This window comes from Lepidochelys olivacea (genome assembly GCF_965140295.1).
Source record: "Lepidochelys olivacea isolate rLepOli2 genome assembly, chromosome: 7".
Taxonomy (NCBI): Eukaryota; Metazoa; Chordata; order Testudines; family Cheloniidae; genus Lepidochelys; species Lepidochelys olivacea.
Window position 1 is genome coordinate 47,148,454 of NC_140417.1, and position 23,968 is coordinate 47,172,421.

Genomic DNA, 23,968 nt, shown 5'->3' on the forward strand with positions numbered 1-23,968 from the left:
CTATAATTCTATGTGGATGCTGGTCCAGTTCCTAATGTCATTAGCTCACTTAGATCCATTTTGCAAAGCCTCTAAAATGCTTTCACCTGGTAGCCAACTCTTTGATCACTGTTTGCCTGGGCTGGTTTTGAAATGGTGACTTCAATATAACTGCTCCAAATCCCATTAAGGCCCTACCAAATTCACGGCCCTGAAAAACACGTCACAGACTATGAAATCTGGTCTCCCCCTGCAAAATCTGGTCTTTTGTGTGCTTTTACCCTATGCTATACAGATTTAACAGAAGAGACCAGCATTTTTCAAATTGGGGGTCCTGACCCAAAAGGGAGTTGGGGGGGGGGGTCACAAGGTTACTTTAGGCTGGGTTGTGGTATTGCCACCCTCACTTCTGCAGAGTTGGGTGGCTGGAGAGCAGAGTAGCAGTGCAGAAGTAAGGGTCGAAATATTTTCCATACCACTCTTACTTCTGCGCTCCTGCCTTCAGAGTTGGGTGGCCAGGGAGTAGCAGTTGCTGACTGAGGGCCCAGCTCTGCATGCAGTAGTGCAGAAGGGTGGTCAATACCATACCAGGCCATCCTTACTTCTGTGCTGCTGCTGGTGGTGGCTCTGCCTTCAGAGCTGAGCTCCTGGCCAGCAGCCTCCACTCTCTGGCCAGCAGCAGCGCAGAAATAAGGATAGCAGTACCACAACTCCCCCTACAATAACCTTGCGACCCGCCCGCAACTCCTTTTTGGGTCAGGACCCCTGCAATTACAACACTGTGAAATTTCAGATTTAAATAGCTGAAGTCATTTAATTTATGATTTTTAAAGTCCTACCACAGTGAAATTGACCAAAATGGACCATGAATTTGGTAGGGCCCTACCCACTGTTATTCCCCTGGCTCATCTTGTCTAAAGATGGGGATTCACATTAGTAAACATTACTGTGAAGCAGCTTGGTGTCTCAGCAAGGTAAGGCTCTAAAAAATGTAATTTACGTTTTTTAAAGGACTGGGAATCCTGAATGCTAGAACCCAGTCATGGCTTCAGAAAGGAGATTGGCTGGGGAAACTGCAGATTTGTGCATATGTATAGATTCTCCTGCTGGTATCCTTTACAGCTATGATGCAGCCTTGCTCCATAGCACAGTGCCTAGGGGCACTCATTGACACAGCGATTCAGAGAGGGCTGCACAAGAAAGATATACTCGCGAAAAGCATTAATCCCTCCACCTTCTATTACCTCCGTGACATCATTTTTGTTAAGATTTCTTAGGCTGGCTAGAGCAGCATCCAGTGCAGGGAGAGCTTCGGCCAGGTCCTTCTGGGCATCGTCTGCAATGGCCTGGGCTGTCTGAGCTTTCACTTTGGCTTTCATCTCTTCAGCCCGCACAGCATTTTGCGTCTCCTCTGCCACGGCCGTGTCCACCTGCAGTGCCAGACACAGACTCAGAACAAGAACACCGTTTTCCAAAGGCCTGAGCCGATGCACCTGTGCTGCTCGGCTCAGGGCCTTGGTTTCATTGACAACATCCAGCGTTTCCCACGACTGTGTGTGTGTGTGTGTGTGTGTGTGTGTGTGAGAGAGAGAGAGAGTTATTGATGCCTGATGAAATCTGCACAGGGTACAAGATGTGTTCTCCTACTCGAGCATCACAGACTCATACTGGAATCTGAATGCAAGCATGGGAGTCTATTCTAGTTTGTGCATTGCTGGTAGCAGTACAGATTTTTTAGCTGACATTTATGTCACTGCTCTGATGATGGATGAGCCGGAAGAGACTCCAGCTCCGTTTCCCATAGCTGCGTTTGCTCTGCAGGCGTAAACTGCAGTAAATGCTTATTTTTGGCAGCACAGTGAGCAGACATGAATTGCGACACACCTAAGTGACAGCTCTGAGAAAAAAGAAGTGCCTTGTTAAAGTCCCTTTTCTGATTGTACCTAGGCTTTTTAATAGCTTCAGTCTTGCGTGGTTTAAAAAAACACTTGGGAAATGCAATGGAAGCAGGGGCTTTCTTATGAGTGGATCAATTAAATAAGAGGTGTGGGGAAAATAAATAGATTGAAAATGACTGTCACACAGGGCCACGATAGATCTAGGCTTGTTTGCAAACTTGAGCAGCTTATTATGTGTGATCAGGCTGATTTACCATATCTTGCTGGGTATAGCCTTAGGGTATGTCTACACTATGAAATTAGGTCGAATTTATAGAAGTCGGTTTTTTAGAAATCGGTTTTATATATTCAAGTGTGTGTGTCCCCACAGAAAATGCTTTAAGTGCATTAACTTGGCGGAGTGCTTCCACAGTACTGAGGCTAGAGTTGACTTCCGGAGCATTGCACTGTGGGTAGCTATCCCACAGTTCCCGCAGTCTCCGCTGCCCACTGGAATTCTGGGTTGAGATACCAATGCCTGATGGGGCTAAAACATTGTCACGGGTGGTTCTGGGTACATATCGTCAGGCCCCCGTTCCCTCCCTCCCTCCGTGAAAGCAAGGGCAGACCACATCGTTTCGCGCCTTTTTTCCTGAGTTACCTGTGCAGACGCCATATCACGGCAAGCATGGAGCCCGCTCGGTTCAGTCACCGTATGTCTCCTGGGTGCTGGACGCGGTACGGCATTGCTACACAGTAGCAGCAACCCATTGCCTTGTGGCAGCAGATGGTGCAATAGGACTGGTAGCCGTCATCGTCATGTCCGAGGTGCTCCTGGCCACGTTGGCCAGGAGCGCCTGGGCAGACATGGGCGCAGGGACTAAATTTGGAGTGACTTGACCAGGTCATTCTCTTTAGTCCTGCAGTCAGTCCTATTGAACCATCTTATGGTGAGCAGGCAGGCGATACGCATTGCTAGCAGTCGTACTGTACCATCTTCTGCCAGGCAGGCAAGAGATGAGGATGGCTAGCAGTCTTACAGCACTGTCTTCTGCTGAGCAGCCATGAGATGTGGATGGCTTGCAGTCCTTCTGCACTGTCTGCTGCCAGCCAAAGATGTAAAAGATAGATGGAGTGGACCAAAACAAAAAATAGACCAGATTTGTTTTGTACTCATTTGCTTCCTCCCCTCCCCCGTCTAGGGGACTCATTCCTCTCGGTCACACTGCAGTCACTCACAGAGAAGGTGCAGTGAGGTAAATCTAGCCATGTATCAGAGACCAGACTAACCTCTTTGTTCCAATAAGAACAATAACTTAGGTGCACCATTTCTTATTGGAACCCTCGGAGAAGTCCTGCCTGAAATACTCCTTGATGTAAAGCCACCCCCTTTGTTGATTTTAGCTCCCTGAAGCCAACCCTGTAAGCCATGTCATCAGTCGCCCCTCCCTCCGTCAGAACAACGGCAGACAATCGTTCCGTGCCTTTTTTCTGTGCGGACGCCATACCAAGGCAAGCATGGAGGCCGCTCAGCTCACTTTGGCAATTAGGAGCACATTAAACACCACACGCATTATCCAGCAGTATATGCAGCACCAGAACCTGGCAGAGCGATACCGGGCGAGGAGGCGATGTCAGCGCGGTCACATGAGTGATCAGTACATGGACACAGATTTCTCTGAAAGCATGGGCCCTGCCAATGCATGCATCATGGTGCTAATGGGGCAGGTTCATGCTGTGGAACGCCGATTCTGGGCTCGGGAAACAAGCACAGACTGGTGGGACCGCATAGTGTTGCAGGTCTGGGACGATTCCCAGTGGCTGCGAAACTTTCACATGCGTAAGGGCACTTTCATGGAACTTTGTGACTTGCTTTCCCCTGCCCTGAAGCGCATGAATACCAAGATGAGAGCAGCCCTCACAGTTGAGAAGCGAGTGGCGATAGCCCTGTGGAAGCTTGCAAAGCCAGACAGCTACCGGTCAGTTGGAAATCAATTTGGAGTGGGCAAATCTACTGTGGGGGCTGCTGTGATGCAAGTAGCCCACACAATCAAAGATCTGCTGATATCAAGGGCAGTGACCCTGGGAAATGTGCAGGTCATAGTGGATGGCTTTGCTGCAATGGGATTCCCTAACTGTGGTGGGGCCATAGACGGAACCCATATCCCTATCTTGGCACCGGAGCACCAAGCCGGCGAGTACATAAACCGCAAGAGGTAATTTTCAATAGTGCTGCAAGCTCTGGTGGATCACAAGGGATGTTTCACCAACATCAACGTGGGATGGCCGGGAAAGGTCCATGATGCTCGCATCTTCAGGAACTCTGTTATGTTTCAAAAGCTGCAGGAAGGGACTTTATTCCCAGACCAGAAAATAACTGTTGGGGATGTTGAAATGCCTATAGTTATCCTTGGGGACCCAGCCTACCCCTTAATGCCATGGCTCATGAAACCATACACAGGCAGCCTGGACAGTAGTCAGGAGCTGTTCAACTACAGGCTGAGCAAGTGCAGAATGTTGGTAGAATGTGCATTTGGACGTTTAAAGGTGCGCTGGCGCAGTTTACTGACTCACTTAGACCTCAGCAAAACCAATATACCCACTGTTATTACTGCTTGCTGTGTGCTCCACAATATCTGTGAGAGTAAGGGGGAGACGTTTATGGTGGGGTGGGAGGTTGAGGCAAATCGCCTGGCTGCTGGTTACGCGCAGCCAGACACCAGGGCGGTTAGAAGAGCACGGGAGGGGGTACGCATCAGGGAAGCTTTGAAAACCAGTTTCATGACTGGCCAGGCTACGGTGTGAAAGTTCTGTTTGTTTCTCCTTGATGAAACCCCCGCCCTTTGTTTCACTCTACTTCCCTGTAAGCTAACCACCCTCCCCTCCTCCCTTCGATCACCGCTTGCAGAGGCAATAAAGTCATTGTTGCTTCACATTCATGCATTCTTTATTCATTCATCACACAAATAGGGGGATGACTACCAAGGTAGCCCAGGAGGAGTGGTAGAGGAGGGAAGGAAAATGCCAAACAGCACTTTAAAAGTTTACAACTTTAAAATTTATGGAATGCCAGCCTTCTGTTTTTTGGGCAATCCTCTGTGGTGGAGTGGCTGGTTGGCCGGAGGCCCCCCCACTGCGTTCTTGGGCGTCTGGGTGTGGAGGCTATGGAACTTGGGGAGGAGGGCGGTTGGTTACACAGGGGCTGTAGTGGCAATCTGTGCTCCAGCTGCCTTTGCTGCAGCTCAACAATACACTGGAGCATACTGGTTTGATCCTCCAGCAGCCTCAGCATTGAATCCTGCCTCCTCTCATCACGCTGCCGCCACATTTGAGCTTCAACCCTGTCTTCAGCCCACCACTTACTCTCTTCAGCCCGCCACCTCTTCTCCCGGTCATTTTGTGCTTTCCTGCACTCTGACATTATTTGCCTCCACGCATTTGTCTGTGCTCTGTCAGTGTGGGAGGACAGCATGAGCTCAGAGAACATTTCATCACGAGTACGTTTTTTTTTCTTTCTAATCTTCACTAGACTCTGGGAAGGAGAAGATCCTGTGATCCTTGAAACATGCAGCTGGTGGAGAGAAAAAAAGGGACAGCGGTATTTAAAAAGACACATTTTATAAAACAGTGGCTACACTCTTTCAGGGTAAACCTTGCTGTTAACATTACATACATAGCACATGTGCTTTCGTTACAAGGTCGCATTTTGCCTCCCCCCACCGTGTGGCTACCCCCTCAACCCTCCCCCCTCCCCGTGGCTAACAGTGGGGAACATTTCTGTTCAGCCATAGGCAAACAGCCCAGCAGGAACGGGCTCCTCTGAGTGTCCCCTGAAGAAAAGCACCCTATTTCAACCAGGTGACCATGAATGATATCTCACTCTCCTGAGGATAACACAGAGAGATAAAGAATGGATGTTGTTTGAACGCCAGCAAACACACACTGCAATGCTTTGTTGTACAATGATTCCCAAGTACGTGTTACTGGCCTGGAGTGGTAAAGTGTCCTACCATGGAGGATGCAATAAGGCTGCCCTCCCCAGAAACCTTTTGCAAAGACTTTGGGAGTACATCCAGGAGAGCCGCAAATTCCAGGGCAAATTAATCCTTTCACATGCTTGCTTTTAAACCATGTATAGTATTTTAAAAGGTACACTCACCAGAGGTCCCTTCTCCGCCTGCCGGGTCCAGGAGACAGCCTTGGATGGGTTCGGGGGGTACTGGCTCCAGTTCCAGGGTGAGAAACAGTCCCGGGCTGTCGGGAAAACTGGTTTCTCCGCTTGCTTGCTGTGAGCTATCTACAACCTCATCATCATCATCATCATCATCTTCTTCGTTCCCAAAACCTGCTTCCGTGTTGCCTCCATCTCCATTGAAGGAGTCAAACAACATGGCTGGGGTAGTGGTGGCTGAAGCCCCTAAAATGGCATGCAGCTCATCATAGAAGCGGCATGTTTGGGGCTCTGACCCAGAGCGGCCGTTCGCCTCTCTGGTTTTCTGGTAGGCTTGCCTCAGCTCCTTAAGTTTCACGCAGCACTGCTTCGGGTCCCTGTTATGGCCTCTGTCCTTCATGCCCTGGGAGATTTTGACAAAGGTTTTGGCATTTCGAAAACTGGAACGGAGTTCTGATAGCACGGATTCCTCTCCCCATATAGCGATCAGATCCCGTACCTCCCGTTCAGTCCATGCTGGAGCCCTTTTGCGATTCTGGGACTCCATCATGGTCACCTGTGCTGATGAGCTCTGCATGGTCACCTGCAGCTTGCCACGCTGGCCAAACAGGAAATGAGATTCAAAAGTTCGCGGTTCTTTTCCTGTCTACCTGGTCAGTGCATCTGAGTTGAGAGTGCTGTCCAGAGCAGTCACAATGGAGCACTCTGGGATAGCTCCCGGAGGCCAATACCGTCGAATTGTGTCCACAGTACCCCAAATTCGACCCGGCAAGGCCAATTTAAGCGCTAATCCACTTGTCAGGGGTGGAGTAAGGAAATCGATTTTAAGAGCCCTTTAAGTCAAAATAAAGGGCTTCATTGTGTGGACGGGTGCAGGTTTACATCGATTTAACACTGCTAAATTTGACCTAAAGTCCTAGTGTAGACCAGGGCCACTTGAGGAGCACCTGTCTCTCTCAAAGAAAAGTAGAGCCACAATTACAGAGCTCAGCATCAATACCAGGTCTCCAGCAGAGGGCAATCGTGAGTTTCAAGGCTCCTAACTGTGAAGTGCCTGGCTCAGCATGGTATTGGTTACACATGGTCATGATAAAAAACACTTTATATGCTCTATACCAAGTACTTGGGGATGCATTGACAGAATGCTCATATGGCTGACTGTGCCTGACATTCAAATAATAAAGGATGTTTTTAAAAGGAACAAAAAGAATCCTGCTACTGGTATTGGATCATTGCAAGATGGAAATGGGTGAATTATCAATAATGCAGAAAAGGCAGAAATATTCAATTAATATTTCTATCTATATTTGGGGGGGAAACGGATGGTGCAGTCTCATCATATGGTGATAACACTCTTTCCATTCACTAGTAGCTCTGGAGGCTATTAAACAGAACCTACTAAAGATCAACATTTTGAAATCAGCAGGTCCAGATAACTTGTATCTAAGAAGTTTAAAAGAGCTGATTGAGGAGCTCCCTGGACCATTAATGTTGATTTTCAGTAAATCCTGGAGCACTGGGGGATTTCCAGAAGACTGGAAGAAAGCAAATATTGTACCAATTTTTAAAAAGGATAAACAGGACGACCCGGGTAATTATACGCCTGTAAGCCTGACATTGATCCCAGGCAAAATAATGAAGTGGCTGATACAAGACTCAATTAACAAAGAACTAAAGGAGAGTAATATAATTAATGCAAATTAACAGGAGTTTATGGAAAATAGATCCTGTCAAATTAACTTTATCTTTTTTTGATGAGATTAGAAGTTTGGTTGAGAAAAGTAACAGTATTGATGTAATATACTTAGTCTTCCATACGGTGTTTGACTTGGTACTGCATGACATTTTGATTAAAAAACTAGAATGATACAAAATTAATACGGCACACATTAAATGGATTAAAAACTGGCGAACTGATAGGTCTCAAAATGTAACTGTAAATGGGAAACAGGCATCGACAGGTCTGTTTCTAATAGGGTCCCACAGGGATCAGTTCTTGGCCCTATGATGTTTAACTTTTTTATCAATGACCTGGAAGAAAACATAATATCATACTGATAAAGTTTGCAGATGATAAAAATAGGGAAAGTATGAAATAGTGAAGAGGACAGATCACTGATCCAGAGAGCTCTAGCTTGCCAGGGTACAAACAAACAATATGCATTTTAATACAGCTAAATGTAAATGTATACATCTAGGAACAAAGACTGTAGGCCATATTTACAGGATGGCAGATTCTATCATGGGAAGCAGTGACTCTGAAAAAGATTTGGGGGTTGCAGTGGATAATCAGCTGAACATGAGCTCCCTCTATGATGCTGTGGTCAAAAGAGTTAATGTGATTCTGGGATGCATAAAGAGGGGACTCTCAAGTAGGAGTAGCGAGGTCATTTTACCTCTGTTTTTGGCACTGGTGTGACTGCTGCTGAAATATTGTATCAGTTCTGGTGCCCACAATTCAAGAAGGCTGTTGATAAATTGGAGAGGGATCAGAGAAGAGCCACGAGAAAGATTAAAGCAGGAGTGGCCAACCTGAGCCTGAGGAGGAGCCAGAATTTACCAATGTACATTGCCAAAGGGCCACAGTAATACATCTGCAGCCCCTCATCAACTCACCCCAACCCCGCTCCCAGTGCCTCCTGCCCACCAGCAGCCCCGCCGATCAGTGCCTCCCCCTCCCTCCCTGCACCTCCTGATCAGTTGTTGCGTGGCGTGCAGGAGGCTCGGGGGGGGGGGAGGGAAGGGGAGGAGCGAGGGCATGGCAGGCTCAGGGGAGGAGGTGGGAAGGGGTGGAGTGGGGGCAGGGCCTGTGGCAGAGCCAGCACATTGGAAAGTTGTCGCCTGTAGCTCCAGCCCCGGAGTCGGTGCCTATTCAAGGAGCCGCATATTAACGTCAATTATACCATGTTATAGGGAGTGGGGAGGGAGAAAGGAGAATAATCTGTTTCTAAAGTGTAAAATACCCCACCTAACTTTTCCAGTGTCCTCTGCACCATTTGCTGGAGGAAAGGCTGTGTCTCTGTACCTTTATTTGTTCCATGGTTGCCAGTGTGTCTTTGGCTGCTTCTGCCAGAAGGGGACGTGCTGATTCTAGCTCTTCCTGCATCTTTGCTACATCTTCTGCTGTTCGCAGTAGCTAGAGGAAGCGAGAGCGATTCAGTCCCTCAGGTACCGTGTTCAGTGAACGCCAAGGTAATACGATGCCATAGCATTTGAGAAGGTGAAGTGAAGGTCAGGAATATTGCCCCCAGGGATGGAATTGGCTGCATGGTGTCTGACAATGAGTGGGTGCTTGCAGAGGGCTCGCGAATGCCCTTTTAAATTAATATAATTGTGAAATAACTTCACAGTATCTGATGGATGGGTCACGTTTTCAGCTCTAGGCACCTAGTGCTGCCTGCAAAATGGGTGCGCTCCTGTTGCACATATTCACATCTGTGTGGAGCTGGGAACATTTGTGTGAGCAACTGTCTGTTGCACAGGTACACAACTTATGTGAAAGGGCCCTTATGAAAATTTGGCAAAACACACCTTGCAAGCAGTATTGCTCTCGGGAGCAGAAGCAATGAACTGAAGCTGTGGTCAGGGGTGTTTCTAGTCCTAATGCTGCTCCTATTTTCAAGCCTACAGGACAAGCGTGTGCTCGTGAAAGCTCAGAATCTGCTCCAGGATTGTATAAAGTTTATACACACAGTGGTAGGGTGGGAGGACACAGGGTTAGATACTAGCTACCCCGAACAGCTGCACAGGGAGTGAATGGGAAAGGAAAGCCCCTTTTACGTTCTTTTGCCCTTTCCACACAAAGTGAGCACAGCCAGAATGGATGTGCTTGCACTCCGCACGAGCAAGATAAGGGCACCCACAGTGCTAAACACCCCCAAAGGGGTTACATGGCCAGGGGAGAACACACCAGATGTTAGCAAAGGTTTAGTAGTTGCCACATCTACATACAGTCCTCCCAGCAACAGTGGAGGCTGCTTTCCTCTCTAGGCAGAATGCCTCTGGCAGCTACTGCCCATGTGCTGCACAGCCATGACCCCAGTAATATGGCTCTGGATTCTCAAAAGGCACATTTGTGGCTCACGGTCATTCAAGTTCTGTTTTCAGTCCAGGTAATTCGGAACAACTCTAAGCCTTAACACATGCGCTTGTATGCATCCTAGATGGGTCACTGGCAGATGGGATTGAACCCAGGGGCCTCTGGATCTAAAAACATGAGCCCCTACTACCCGAGCTGAAGGACAAGCTTAGTGGCTGTAGCAGGCTCATATAACCTCGATGGGGACTAGCCACTTGAGGAGGGGGGAAAAGCCCCACACTATATTAGCATGAGCTAGATGTAGATGTTTTCTCTCATTGCATAACTATGAGTAAACGGAAGTGCAGCAGCTTGCAGAGTAGGGGATATCGCTGCAGGATCTTTAGCTGTAAACAGTACACCAATTAAATAGATGACAGGAGCCCAAAGCTCCCCTGATTCTGAGGAACCAACCTTGTCCAAGCCGCTCTTCATCCTCTTCTTCGCTGTGTTCAGCTCCTGTTTCTTTTTCCCGATCAGGGCTGTGAAGATGCCAAGGAGCTCCAGGTAACTCTTGGGAGTGACATAATTGTGTCTGGCCAACTCCGCCAGGTACACTTTGCACTTCACTGCTACGCTCTGGTGGATCGCTACACACACTTGAATCTACAAGGAGCAGGAAAAGACAACCAATCTATTAGGAGCGTCCTTTATAGGGTATATGCACCAGCAAAATTGAAGTAAGTGGCACGAGACTTGGAGAGGAGCACAGAAGTAGCCAAACTACTATTCCCTTACATACAATTGGGCTACAACGAGAGAGAAAGGCTAAGCAGTCCCATCTGAAGGCCAAGATAGCATAGAAGTATAAGAAAAGGAAAGGAGATGACCATCTCAAACTGTAACAAAGTTAGTTCCTAATTTCACTCAGACCACCAGAAAATATTTCTCCATGACAAGGTAAATGAGGACTTTTTACATGCGTCCTGCATCACTTGCGTCTAACAATCATCCAGCACAAATACGTGTTGAATACACAGGACCCCTGCCTTATATTTTAAGGATGTCACTTACCATTCCATCTATAACTTCAGAGGTGGCTTCAAGGTCTGGGATCTCTTGCAAAAAGGAAGATGCAACGCACTGCAGGGCTTCTGCAGGCCACTCATTAAACCAGTCAATAGTACAGCAGTTCACTAGAGAGGGGAACTGTCTCAGCCGTGCACGGAAGACCTCTCCAATAGGGCTAGGCAGCAAGGATTGGGTTGAGGGTGAGAGAATGGAGAACGGCACATTATAATAGCTTCCAAAGAGTCGTGAAATACCGACTCTCACTTAACGCATACTGACAGGTTTCAGAGTAGCAGCCGTGTTAGTCTGAATTCGCAAAAAGAAAAGGAGGACTTGTGGCACCTTAGAGACTAACCAATTTATTAGAGCATAAGCTTTCGTGAGCTACAGCTCACTTCCTCAGATGCATATCGTGGAAACTGCAGCAGGCTTTATATATACACAGAGAATATGAAACAATACCTATTCCCACCCCACTGTCCTGCTGGTAATAGCTTATCTAAAGACTATACACCATAGTCTTATAACTTATAACGCATACTATACACCAACAGCATAAGGAGGAGGTGAGGCAATTAGTAAGGGAGTATATTACAGGATGAATCGTGAGGGGAGAAAGGAAGGAGGAGTGAGATCACTCTATACAGTGCTCTACGGTTACTACTGACCCCTTGGCAGGAATCGCAATAGTGATAGGTATCTCTTTGGAAGGTTTAAGGTATTCAGGGATATCCACCTCCTTTGATTGTCAGAGAGCTACTGAAGTACAACAACAGTACAGGAATATTCAGTTTAAAAGATGGTATCTGAGAAGTAAAACTGATGTTAAGTCTATCTGGAGCAAGTTATTGTAGCGTTTGTTTCACCAGGCCCCAATCCTGCAATCCTTACCATGGGCGCAGTACCTTACTCCTCAAGTAGCCCCATTGAAATCAATGGATAAAGTACTACTTATGTGAGTAGGTGTGGCGGAACTGAGCCCCAAATGCATTAGTGTGTTATTTAGAGACATTATTACCATGAACAAATGGGTTAATTGTGCACTAGTTGAGAGGACGCCTTGTGCTTAGTCTAGGCAGCTCTATGGTCCAACATCATTTCACGATTTGACCCACAGGCTAGGAGGGCTCATACCTCATGCAAAGGACCATGTGGATATTACTGCGAACCAGTCCTGTGTATGCTGCCATCAGGTTAGCCTTGGTGGGCTGCTGCCCTAGGTCCTGAACGATTGGCTTCATAGTAGTCATGATCTGATCTTGCTCATCTGGGGCATACAGATTGGGGATGTCTCCGGAGTTCAACACATTGTTGATATCCTCCAGGAAAGACTCACTTTTAATCTAGATGGAAAAATAAAAATAGTGGTAATAACAGAGCTGGTTCTCCAGATGTCATATAAATCACAACCCCAAATATCTCAGCTTCCATGATAGGAGATCCCTTGTAAAGCTGACTGGCTTCCAGTGGAGTGTGCTATGATGCTTGGCACGTATCAACATTTACAAAACAACGTTCAACCATTTCCTGAGGACACAGAACCATTTCGCAGAGCTCACAATCCATGGTGAAATTCTGAAATATGACCTTGTTATTATTAAACTATAGTTTAAAGAAATGGGCCAATGTTTTCAAATTTGGATCCCCAAAGTTAGGCACCTAAATCCACATTTAGCTACCTAAACAGAAGTAATCTCATGTTGCTCAGCACCTTTGAACATCAATTCCCAGTGAAGTGTCAAAATATGGCTAGAAACCTAACTTCAAGCACCCAGGTATGAAAACAGACCCAGCTTTTTAGTTACCCCACAAGTGGAACCCACTGACATCAAAGAGAATTCCACAGCTGCAGAATCAGCCCTGGCATGTATTGAACCCGAGTGTCTCTCTGGAAACAACTATTCCAATTTTCATTTCCTGTGATGACATCAAAGAAGACTGGCGGGATGCTGAAGAAAAGAAGGATATGATTGGCTCAAAGTGAAGTCATCATGTATTTAAAATTCGAGGAGAATTTCCCAGGAACTAGTGCTGAGAGGCATGCCTGTTTTTTCAGCCATTCCACTCTGATAACACTCTGGTACCTGTGAGTCTGTGAATAGAAAGGTAATGGGCAGTCTCTGCAGGCCAGCCTTCAGCATGATCTTCTTGACATCTTCTCGCCACTCTGCCATCCCATAGTTTTTGGAAAGTTCAATCTGGAAACATTCATAATCAGCCCTAGAGGGGAGAGAGACTCAAAGTAAAAATCATGCTCTAAACAGGACTCCACTTCTTTTATAAGAGACTCCAGACACTCCAGGATTTTTTGTATGTGAAATGAACATATTGCATATGTTTACTTACACCTCCTCATGATGAGCATGTTGCTATCCTTATGCACATTTCACTAGGAGCATGGTACTGTAGTGCAATCAGAGATAAACGAAAGGGAGGGTTGGAATAAAATCTGCATTTAGCCTGCAAAAGGATTAGTCCATTCTCCTTAGAAACGCCGTGTGTATTTTTATAGAGCTGTTCTCTATATTCATCAGTCCCCAGGACCCTTTCCCCCCCAAGTTTACACCTCTCTGCTATCAAGATACATACCTCCCAGCCCCTGGCTCTGGAGGATGGCTTGGCATTGTTTTCACACCCTGCCAATACCACGCCTTACTAAGGGGTTACTACTTTGTAACTCATGCCATTGCTTTCCTGCTGTCCAGAGCTCCTGCTGGCATGGGAGAGAGACCAGTGTGTGTATCTCATACTGTTGTGTAGAGCACACCACTAGGCCGCTGGTCTGGGCTGGATTAGTCTTGGGTGTTTTCTCATGGGACAGAATGGGAGGTGTTGAGAGCTAGCACTACCATAGCGGCTATGGTATTAATTAACAGACTGTAAAAAGAAAAGGAGGACTTGTGGCACCTTAAAGACTAACAAATTTATTTGAGCATAAGCTTTCGTGAGCTACAGCTCACTTCATCGGATGCATTCGTATGAGATTCATAGAAAGGCAGCCCTGGCACATCTGCTCGGTGCTGGCCATACAGAAGTCTTTTTTCTTACATGTGAGATGCCAGCCTGGTGAGAGACTCCCTTCCGCTTCCTCCAACACCCAAGAGGAGAGCATTCCCCAGTGCCTGACGCAGGATCCGGCTGATCCGGCAGATGTGCTGCATAGCATCCATAAAGAGCACCAGCTTCATCTTGGTGGTGTTGATCTGATTGTACTCGTCCATGTACTCCTCTATCACACGCATAAGCTGCAGGCAAACAGAGACAGATAAGAACAGGAACATGGCAAGTGCAGCAGCTTCCCAGAGGCAATCCAAGGGAAAGACCAGCCTCTCATGGCAGAAATCATCCTTGAGAACCACATGTAGGTAGAAATAACGTACACCTGATGTGGTGCTCACTCCAAGAAGGGGCTACCAGCACTACATCTGATCATCTCCTGCTGACTAGGCCACGGAGTGGTCTATTAGTGGCCACGTGGGTCTCATTCTCTGGACTCAAGATGGAAAGAGAGAAATGAACCAGAAAAAGACTCACCTGAATCCACCCCTTCAGAAAAGGGGAAATACTACATTGAGTTTAACCTCCCTAGCCAAAATGTCTCAGCCACATGATTATTTAAACAGTATCTTGTGCCAATTCCATCAGGGTCTTCTTCAACAGTGTTGCCCAGAGGTTAATGCAATGGACCAGGGGTTAATATTTTATGGGTTCTACTCTCAGTTCTGCCATCAATTCACAGTGGGAACTTGGGCAAGTAACTTAATCTCTTGGGCCCGGATTGAAAACAATGGAAATTAGAAGTCTAAATGCTTTTGTGGAAATTAGAAGTCTAAATGCTTAATCTCACTGTGTGTTTTGTCCATCCATAAAATGGGCATGGGTACATTTACCTACCAGAGAGGATGTTGTGAGGATGAATTAATGAATGAATGTACTTCATTTAGCAATCATGAGATGAGAGGTGATGATATTATTATTTGTTTCTGGTAGCAAGTGCAAACTATATTGCTCATAATTAAAATCTTTATAATTTTACCTTTTGCTTATTAACATTACCACAGTAGTACTACTCTCCCCCCAGTAGGGAATCCTGCAGTAATGATAGTTACTTGTAAAGGTCAATTGTAAAGATCTTACTGGCTAGCATTGTCCTATTGAACATAAAGCTGGTATTCCTCCTAGTCTAGTTCTGAGTGTAGCACTCAGGTTAGGAGGGTTGGCACAGAAGGTTGCCTACTGCTCTTTGCAGGATCATTATTACCTGCCCAAACACCAGAAGAAGTAGGGGAATTTGGAAAGACATCACTTCCTAGTTCAATTCCATTCAGGTCCTCATATTGTGTCCATCATACATTTAGAGCCTAGCCTGACCTGGTAGAGCCTTACATAGTTGGCACTGGGTATGGGATCATATCCTAACCCCCTCAGCACAGCCTGGCAATGTTAACACTGGGTAGGTGACACATTCCAAACACTCAGCTAGAGAAGATCCATAGTTTGTATCAGCTATGCCTTCTTAGTGTTGAATAGGACTGAATACAAGTAAAAGAAAATCATAAAAATAGGGAGAAATCAAAAGCATCCTACCTTTTCCTGGTCATCAATTAGTTCATATATTTTGACATCAGCACCAGGCATCATGAAATCCCCAAAGAGAACTGGCTGGTAGGGGATAACCTCCTCAAAGGTGGTGTCCCACTCTGCCATCATGCTTTTCATCAGATCATCAAACCAGATGCGGTCCTCATCATTAACCAGGCGGTCACGGAACACGCGGCAACTCTCATGATACCAGAGCCTGAGCAGGTGCAGTTTGTCCTGGCAGAGAATCTCAGTGAGATATGTCCATTAGGCTACGAGTCCCTCCTGCAGGATTGCTAGGTTACCTCCAGAACATGTGGTCATTTTCTAACTCTCAGTTAGAAAAGGAAGAATTTGGAAGGACGCCACTAAGCCCCTTTCTGAGCAGCATTCCATGCTAAAGCAGGTGCTCTACAGAGGGGTTAATTAACACTGCAATAAATATCTGTGCTATTCTTTCCCATGCCGGGGTAACTTTAAAATCCACATTGTTAGAGTTCAATCCATCATCTCGTATTAGATTTTAATTCTTCCTTCATTACTATTTTCACAAGGTCTGAGAGAAAGACCCTTTATGATAATCTAACCTGCCTTGCAGAATACAGGCCAAAGAACTTCTGCCAGCAATTCCTGTAATAAATCCATATCTTGCTACAGCATATTCTTTAGAAGGACATCCACTCTTGATTTAAAGACTCCAAGTGGTGGAGAACCCACCACATCCCTAGGTAAACTGTCTTCCCCCCACCCCCAGGGAAACTGACCCAAGACAGCATCCTGGGTGTTGGAACTCCTCCAGCAGCATCCATTCCAGGTTACAGGTGATTTCATATTTATAATTGTGCAAAAAGACACAACAAATCGGGTATTTCTGTGCATTTATTACATGCTGGGTAGTGTCAAAATGCACAAGTCTGAATAACCTGGGAAGTGCAACAAGCCCCTGCTAATAATGCAAGGCCTCGGGCAGCTTCTTGCCTTTTCTATGTCTATTTTGAACCTTGACCTGCGTACAGTGAGATCTGAAATTCCCCAGGCAGTACAGAATGATGGGAGATAAAATGGTGGGAGGACTCACCTCGATTTTGCAGGCTTCAGCCATGAGCATCCCCTGGAAAACTTTGGAGAGGTCCCTCAGATTAAAGGTATAGTGCGACTTTGCTGGGGTAGGCAACAGTTGGGACGTGATGGTTGAATACACACGAATGGTGGCATCGACAAGGGGCTCGTTCAAGTGCTCGACTCTGGGGGCTCCCGCTGCAGGAACAGAAGGCAGCGGCATTTTTGGGGTGTGAAGGACTGACAGAATTCAAGCACAATAGACAGGCAGACTGACACTGATGCCACCATTGCTATTGTTCAGTAACACTCATTGTGGACCTTGCCTGAGGACCTGGCCATCTCCTCAGCTTGCCATTCTTGTTGAATCTGCAGCCAACGGGCACAGTGTTGATCAATGCTCAAGGGGAGACTCTCCACCAGTCATAGCCAGACTTTGTCCAACTAGTCCACACATGTGAGCTCAGTAATGAAGTATCAATCCTGTCCTACCAAGGGGGCAACCTTGAGCTGCTAAGCAGCAGCTGCAGTACAAGGATCAAGCTCAGAAGCATCAGTAGAGACTGAACATGTACAAAAAAGTATCTTATGTGTGGGGACAGATTAAAGAAAAGAGAGTAGGAAGCAGTGGAGGATGTCACTAATAAGGGAATGGGGGGGGGGGAGCCTAACGAGCACTATGTCATCTTGGGTTTCTGGGATACATTTGTCATACATCAAACTCAATTAGCTTGGGGTCCTCAAGGAAAGATTTTCCTTGATGGTGGTGAATGGCAGGATTAAAAGCATGCCAGTTACCAAAAATTTTTTTATCCTAATCCAATTTCTTATTAAAAAAATACCTTTGTAACACCCCTGTCACACCCTATAATCATGCCCACTTTTTACGATGCCCACTGAGATCCCACCCACATGGCCAAATTCACTGCTTGTACCTTTGACCCAAACCCACAGACCTTGCTACAGTCCCAAGTTCATACCTAGGAGCCAACATATCCTGTCGTTGCTTAGAATCTCTGCATGGGTGCCCGGAAATCTCTGCTTTGACCCTTGGTTACAGCTTGATGTTCTATTCCTTTCCAGTGTTTACACTCAGATGCTCAGCTCTGTGGATGTGACCTCAAATTCACACCTTGGTCCCAAACCACCCAGCTCAGGCCCATGGATGGGAATAAAAATCAACCAGAAACTGACAAATGATGATGAGTCTATGACACAAAATGAAATCAATTCTAAGAGACCTGTTTTATTCTGAAAATCATTTCTCTGGGTGGCTACAGCACCTTTGCAGACTCCAATACTCACTGCTCAGCTGTTCATAGACTACAGCTGCTGGAGAATAAAAGAAACCCTTGCTTCTTCCACAAAGTCTGAAGCCAGCAGAGATCATGCAACACATCTTGCCCAGTCATCTGGGCAAATGTCACAGTCTACTGCAGGATACAGGTCACTCACAGTTTTAGAATCCTTCTGAGCACTCTGTGAGCCCTGTCCTGTTCACAATGTATGGTTTGTGTTCTGTCACTCTTACTTACGGACTGGATCTCTGAAACTTCTTTCTCCAAGGAGTCCAGCTAGAAAATCAAGGAAGAAAAACAAAGATTGTTTTCTATTGGCAGAGATAAATAATATCCACAGCACTCTGTCCACCACAGAGCAAATCCTTTTTAAGAGGACTAGGCTATGTCAGATTTTACGTACAATTTTCAGGACCAGATTTGCTATGGTTGTAAATTGGCACATCTCCACCGAACATGATGAAAATGTGCCAATTTACCCAAGCAGAGAATTTGGCCCTGTGACTGAAGTGCTCCCCCATTGCTCAGAGTCAAATGATAGTTTCTCAGAAACACTTTCCATTCCAGATTCCAGCATTTCTTTATCCCCTCATTAGCTTAATTCTTAACCAACTGGGGATGTAGATGGGCAGAGACTTGTGAAGTGAAGAGGAAAAGCCTTGTGTCCTCAGAACTTACCCATCCAGCTGCCAAGAATGGTGGAGAAGATTGTCTTCTTGCTGCTGTCCTCCATCTCCGTAAAGGAAAGATAGTTGAAATGGCGAGTGAGACGTGGCGTGATGGCATTCCTTCCTCCACCTGGGGGCCCCATGGCACCGATGAAATTAATATCCACCAGGCTCTTAAATGTACCTGGGAAATAGTCCAGAGGAGAGTAATGGCATAGCTGCATGCCAAGCCTAAACCAGAAATGTTTTCTATGAATCCTAGTCTCACTCGCTAGCTATGTATAAACACTGGAGGCTGGGTACCTCTGCATTAGCCTAGTTAGCCAGCATGCCAACCCTAGAGAATGTAAATAGTGTTAGGCAAAGAACCTGGATCATACCAATCTGTTTCCTGTCGTACCAGCCCCGGTGGTCCATCCACTGCCGAAGCAGCTCAATTGGGGGCTGAGCGCCATAGGTCTCCAGTGCTGGCATATTTAGGTCATCAATGAAAAATATGAAGTACTTGCCAAGAGGAGGACCGAACACCCCCTTTCTCCTGCAAGGATGGAGAAAGTATGTGAGAATGGAGATGGCTGAAGGGAGCACAGCCCAACGCTTCCATCACCAAAGCACTCCTGACATAACCCAGTCCAAAGGACCCACTGAATAAGCTGTCTGTGGAGTCACCCCCCTTCTCTGGATCTGCATTCCACCCCCCCTCCATCTCCCGAAAAGGCACAACACAGTGTTCAGATGAAGTCCTCTGGTTACTTCTGAAGTCTGTCTCAAGTTACACCTGTGCAACCCCAATGAAGCCCGTACAGTTGCAGTGGTGTAAGATCGACCAGAATTTGGTCCCATCAGTCTATTTGCCCCCCTTGATGGAATGCATGCGTGACCCATTAATGATGATGAGAGTCACCTGCATGTCTCAAGTAGCAAAATATACCCCTAAATGTTATATTTTCAGTCAGGAGAACTTGAAGTGAATCAGAGAGAATATCTTATATGGGCTTCACACAATCGATCACTGGATGCATCAAACCAGATTGTGAATGGTGAAGGGTAAAGCAAGCCTCTTTGGGGTTAAGAATTAATGCTGCTAGCCCATGCTGGATGATTCTTGGCATGCAATGGCTAACGTTTCCTCCCCTCACCAGTTTCCTTGAAGATCCAGTATCCGGATTTCAGGAATGATCGCTGCAAGTTAGGCCAAATTGTGTAGCATTCAAGGGATAACAAGGAACGATGCAACATCAACAGACTCACACCACTGACTGCCTTTTATTGGCCATTGCATCCAATGTTTCTAGCCCTCCCTGATCCAGAGTTAGGATTGGAGTGCCTTTTATTTCCCTCCGCCACAGTTACATTTGGACTGTGTCCTTTCAGTGCTCAGGATGAAACTGAAGGGCAAAGGTATTAACAGAGAGGTATATCAACGACAGGAGTGCTGCCTTCGCTAGCATAAGAGTTTTGCCTTTTATCCAGTTTGCTGTCAATGAGGTCCTGGGTTTGGTTGGCTGAGGTGCGAGCAGAAAATGTTAGGAAGTGAGTGATGTATTCTAGAGGCAAGTTCTTCAAAAGCTTGTCTGAAATAGTGAGAGTCTTCCCAGTGCCAGTCGGACCAACACAGAGAACCTGCAGTGAGAAAAAGGAAATGCAATCATCATTGCAGTGTAAACCCGGGCAGATGGAATAATCATTTGCCAACTGGTTTGCTTTCACTGTCTCAGCTGGGACGACACAGACTCCTACCAAAACCAGTCAAGGACAAAAAGTTTACTCTCTTAGTTAGGGAGGCAGATCAGGATAACAAATCTCTCTCACAATGAAAAGAACCAAACTGGAAAAGTAGGGGAGGGAGCCCTGGAGAGCAGGGAAATCTTGGTGGTGATTGGTCGACCTGTTGGAGCAAGTGAGGCTGAACCCAGCATCTGCACTGCCTCGGTCTATCTATGTAAAGTTGGCACCCGCTCAGTTGCTGAGGGAAAGGAATAATGATGCTTGTAAGCCAGGTACCACTTCCAACTACAGGAATGAATGTCTGCAGCAGGGGGAGAATCTAACTATATTAGGTATTTCTAAGGCACCTATCACCATATAGAAAATGGGACCACAGCCAAAGAGACAAAGGTTAAATCCAAAAGCAGAGGCAAGGTCAAGACACGTACTGGTTTTCGATTGGTGAGCAGCATTTCCAGCAGATGGGCCATCTGGACAGTATTCATTGTGGGGATTATAATGTCACAGAAGCTTGTGTCAGGGACTATGGTGAACTGTGCAGCGGAATCTATCCAATTCACCCAGCCCACCTGAAAGACAGAGTTGTTACTGGAAGAAGCAACTGCCTATAAAATGGTGATAATAAGAGTCAGCACTTAAACTGTGCTTTTCCTCTTCAAAGCTCTTTGCATAGATTAGGAATGGATTTTTTAGGTGTCCTGATTCCCAGTCCCTTGCTCTCCTCTCTACAAAACCTCCCTATATATTATTGTCCCCCAAAGCAGCTGACACTTTTACTATGGACTAAGGGCAGCCTGAGGGTTAGCGATTGTTGCCCCCAAAGTAACTCGCTCTTTAATTCTTTCCGAACACTTGGTTCAAATGTTGACAGAACATTTGAGATAGCTGCAAGAACAGACAGTACCATTAGACAGAGAACTAAACCATAAGGGGGAAATAGATCTGACTGAAAAAGAGGAAGACTGTTTCTTTGGAAACCTTTCTTTATGTTTGTTGCAGTCTCCATTCCTGTGTTCACCTGAAACGTATGGGGCAGGGAGGCTGTATGTGTGAATGAATGAATGAATTACCATCCCACTTAAAAAAAGTCAGAGGCCAAAACCTGCTAGCTCAAGGCCAGTCCAAAGATTAGGGAATGGGTCCACCACTGAGGCTCAGAGAATCCTCTTCCAGATTCCATTTCTGAGGTGCAAATAGCTCCAATGCTGCCTCTGCCACTGCTCAGAGAACCAGAGAAATGCAGGGCTGGAAGGGACCTCAAGAAGTCATCAAGTCCAGCCCCCTGCACTGTGGCAGAACTAAGTCAACCTTGACCATCCCAGACAGGTGTTTGTCCAACTTGTTTTTAAAAGCTTCCAATCATGGAGACTCCATGACCTCCCTTTGGAAGCCTATTCCAGAGCCTACCTACCCTTATAGTTCGAAAGTTTTTCCAAATAGCTAACCTAACTCCCCTTGTTGCGAATTAAGTCCATTACTTCTTGTCCTACCTTCAGTGGACATGGAGGAAAAATTGATCACCATCCTCAACATAATGGAAGACTAATATCAGGTCTCAGTCTTCTTTTTCAAGACTAAACATGCCCAGTTTTTTTAACCTTTCCTCATAGGTTCGGTTTTCTAAACCTTTTGTTGCTCTCCTCTGGACTCTCTCCAATTTGTCCACATCCTTTCTAGACTGCAGTGCCCAGAATTGGACATAGTACTCCAGCTGGGGCCTCAGCAGTGCCGATTAGAGCAGGACAGTTACCTCCTGTGTCTTACATACAACACTCCTGTTAACAAACCCCAAAATAATATTAGCCTTTTTTACAGCTGCATCACACTGAGGACTTATACTCAGTTTGCTCATGGCTATCCCAAGCACCAGCACCATGAAATTGACATGAATTTTCTCATTTTTACTTCTCTTTCCCTCTTTCCCTTCCAGCCTTCTGAATAACAGCAGTGAAATTGACCAGACTTTGGACATTTCCCAACCAGGGGAAAGCCCTGAGCAATGGCAGAGGTACTGGAACTGTCTGCAGACTTGCATTTGGAAGATCTGCTTCACAATCACAAGGGTAAGAAACCTGTTTTAAAGCACAATGTTCAGTTTCTCCTTAGGCCTGGTTTACACTGCGGGGGTGGGGAGGGGGGAATCAATCTAAGTTATGCAACTTCAGCTATGTGAATAATGTAGCTGAAGTTGCTCCCCTGTCAACTCTGCCTGCGCCTCTCACGGCGGTGGAGTACAGGAGTCGACAGAAGAGCACTCGGGGCTTGATTTATCGCATCTAGACTAGACATAATAAATCAACCCCCGCTGGATCGATTGCTGCCCGCCGATTCGGTGGGTAGTATAGACATACCCTTAGACATCTCCACCCAGTATGGCAAGGCTCCTGCTCGATCTTGGTGAATAGATTTTACTGCGTGTGCAGTACCTTAGCCTTAGCTGCTGGTTCCTCCCTTCTATTCTTTAGTTTGATGAATTGCTCGGCTTTTAATACACAAGTTCGAGATGGGTAGAGTCTTTACCTCCTTGACAACATCTTCATCTACATCTTCCTCAGGATTGCTGAGCCCAGCATCATCCAGTTTATAATCATAAACCAGCCCCTCCTCTGGGAAAAGTAACTGGATCTGTGGGAAATAAAGCAGAGCATGAATGTCACACTTGGCTCTGCTCCAGATCAATTGACCAACAGGAACCAGGCTAATGTGGAGAACATTGCTTTTCAGCAATGAAATTCTGTCCAGTCCATATGGCTTCTCTCTGTCCTCTTTCCTAGAGGTTTTGATGAAGATGTTCTGATGATCCCCAGGAGGAACCCTTGCACAAATCTTCTGGAGATTCAGGGAGCTCTGTTACCCGTGTTACCAGGTGCTACCATCATGAGCTAATATTACCTAATAACATCCACTTACCTGTTCACTTGCCATCTTCTCTCTCAACCACAAGCTGAAGACCACACGGCTTTGGGCATCTCCAGTTGCACCCACACTCCAGATCAAGGAGAACATAAACCAGGGTTCAATCAGTTCCCCAAGTCGGTCAGTCTTCTCACGGGGAAGCTTCCTAATTCCCTGATCATCCAATAAGCAGAGTAAATTTAATGCTCACACACGCAGTTCAGTTGGACTGGGGATTAAATATGGACACCTCACTGAAAATCTTGACACCTCCATTTAGTTTATTTACTGCTTTTCTGAATGATTCTTAGATGAGTCCATTAATTACAGACTGTGAGCCAAATTCTGCTCTCAGTTACATTCGTGTAAATCTGTCACTGAGAGCAGAATTTGGCCTGTGGATTTTAATGCTAGAATTTCCTGTCTCCTTCAATATCAATACAAAGAAACTACCATCCCAGGTGTATTCCTAAATATAAATGTGCAACCTATTTCATCCAGCACTATAATTGTGGAGCTACTGTTGTAGTTAGCAGATTATCCTCTTGCTTTATAGTATAATCCTCTATTGTGTACAGAGCTAGAGTCATCCTTCCCTGGTGTATTGCACATAATCCTCAATA

The 23,968-nt window shown here is 46.1% G+C and overlaps 1 protein-coding gene across 1 annotated transcript in view; it reads right to left on the reverse strand.

Annotated features, from left to right (window-relative positions):
- Positions 1-23,968, reverse strand: part of DNAH1 (dynein axonemal heavy chain 1) — a 141,875-nt gene that overhangs the window by 43,428 nt on the left and 74,479 nt on the right. Inside the window, exons 40-55 of the mRNA XM_084633893.1 lie at positions 23,361-23,519; positions 22,971-23,075; positions 20,879-21,019; positions 20,185-20,345; positions 19,103-19,260; positions 18,733-18,906; positions 18,292-18,330; positions 16,776-16,954; positions 15,704-15,934; positions 14,165-14,361; positions 13,201-13,336; positions 12,251-12,459; positions 11,120-11,291; positions 10,520-10,711; positions 9,053-9,163; positions 1,224-1,409 (exon numbers count right to left, since the gene is read on the reverse strand). Of these exons, the coding sequence (XP_084490019.1) occupies positions 1,224-1,409; positions 9,053-9,163; positions 10,520-10,711; positions 11,120-11,291; positions 12,251-12,459; positions 13,201-13,336; positions 14,165-14,361; positions 15,704-15,934; positions 16,776-16,954; positions 18,292-18,330; positions 18,733-18,906; positions 19,103-19,260; positions 20,185-20,345; positions 20,879-21,019; positions 22,971-23,075; positions 23,361-23,519 (2,550 nt within the window). The remainder of the gene's footprint in view (positions 1-1,223; positions 1,410-9,052; positions 9,164-10,519; positions 10,712-11,119; positions 11,292-12,250; positions 12,460-13,200; positions 13,337-14,164; positions 14,362-15,703; positions 15,935-16,775; positions 16,955-18,291; positions 18,331-18,732; positions 18,907-19,102; positions 19,261-20,184; positions 20,346-20,878; positions 21,020-22,970; positions 23,076-23,360; positions 23,520-23,968) is intronic.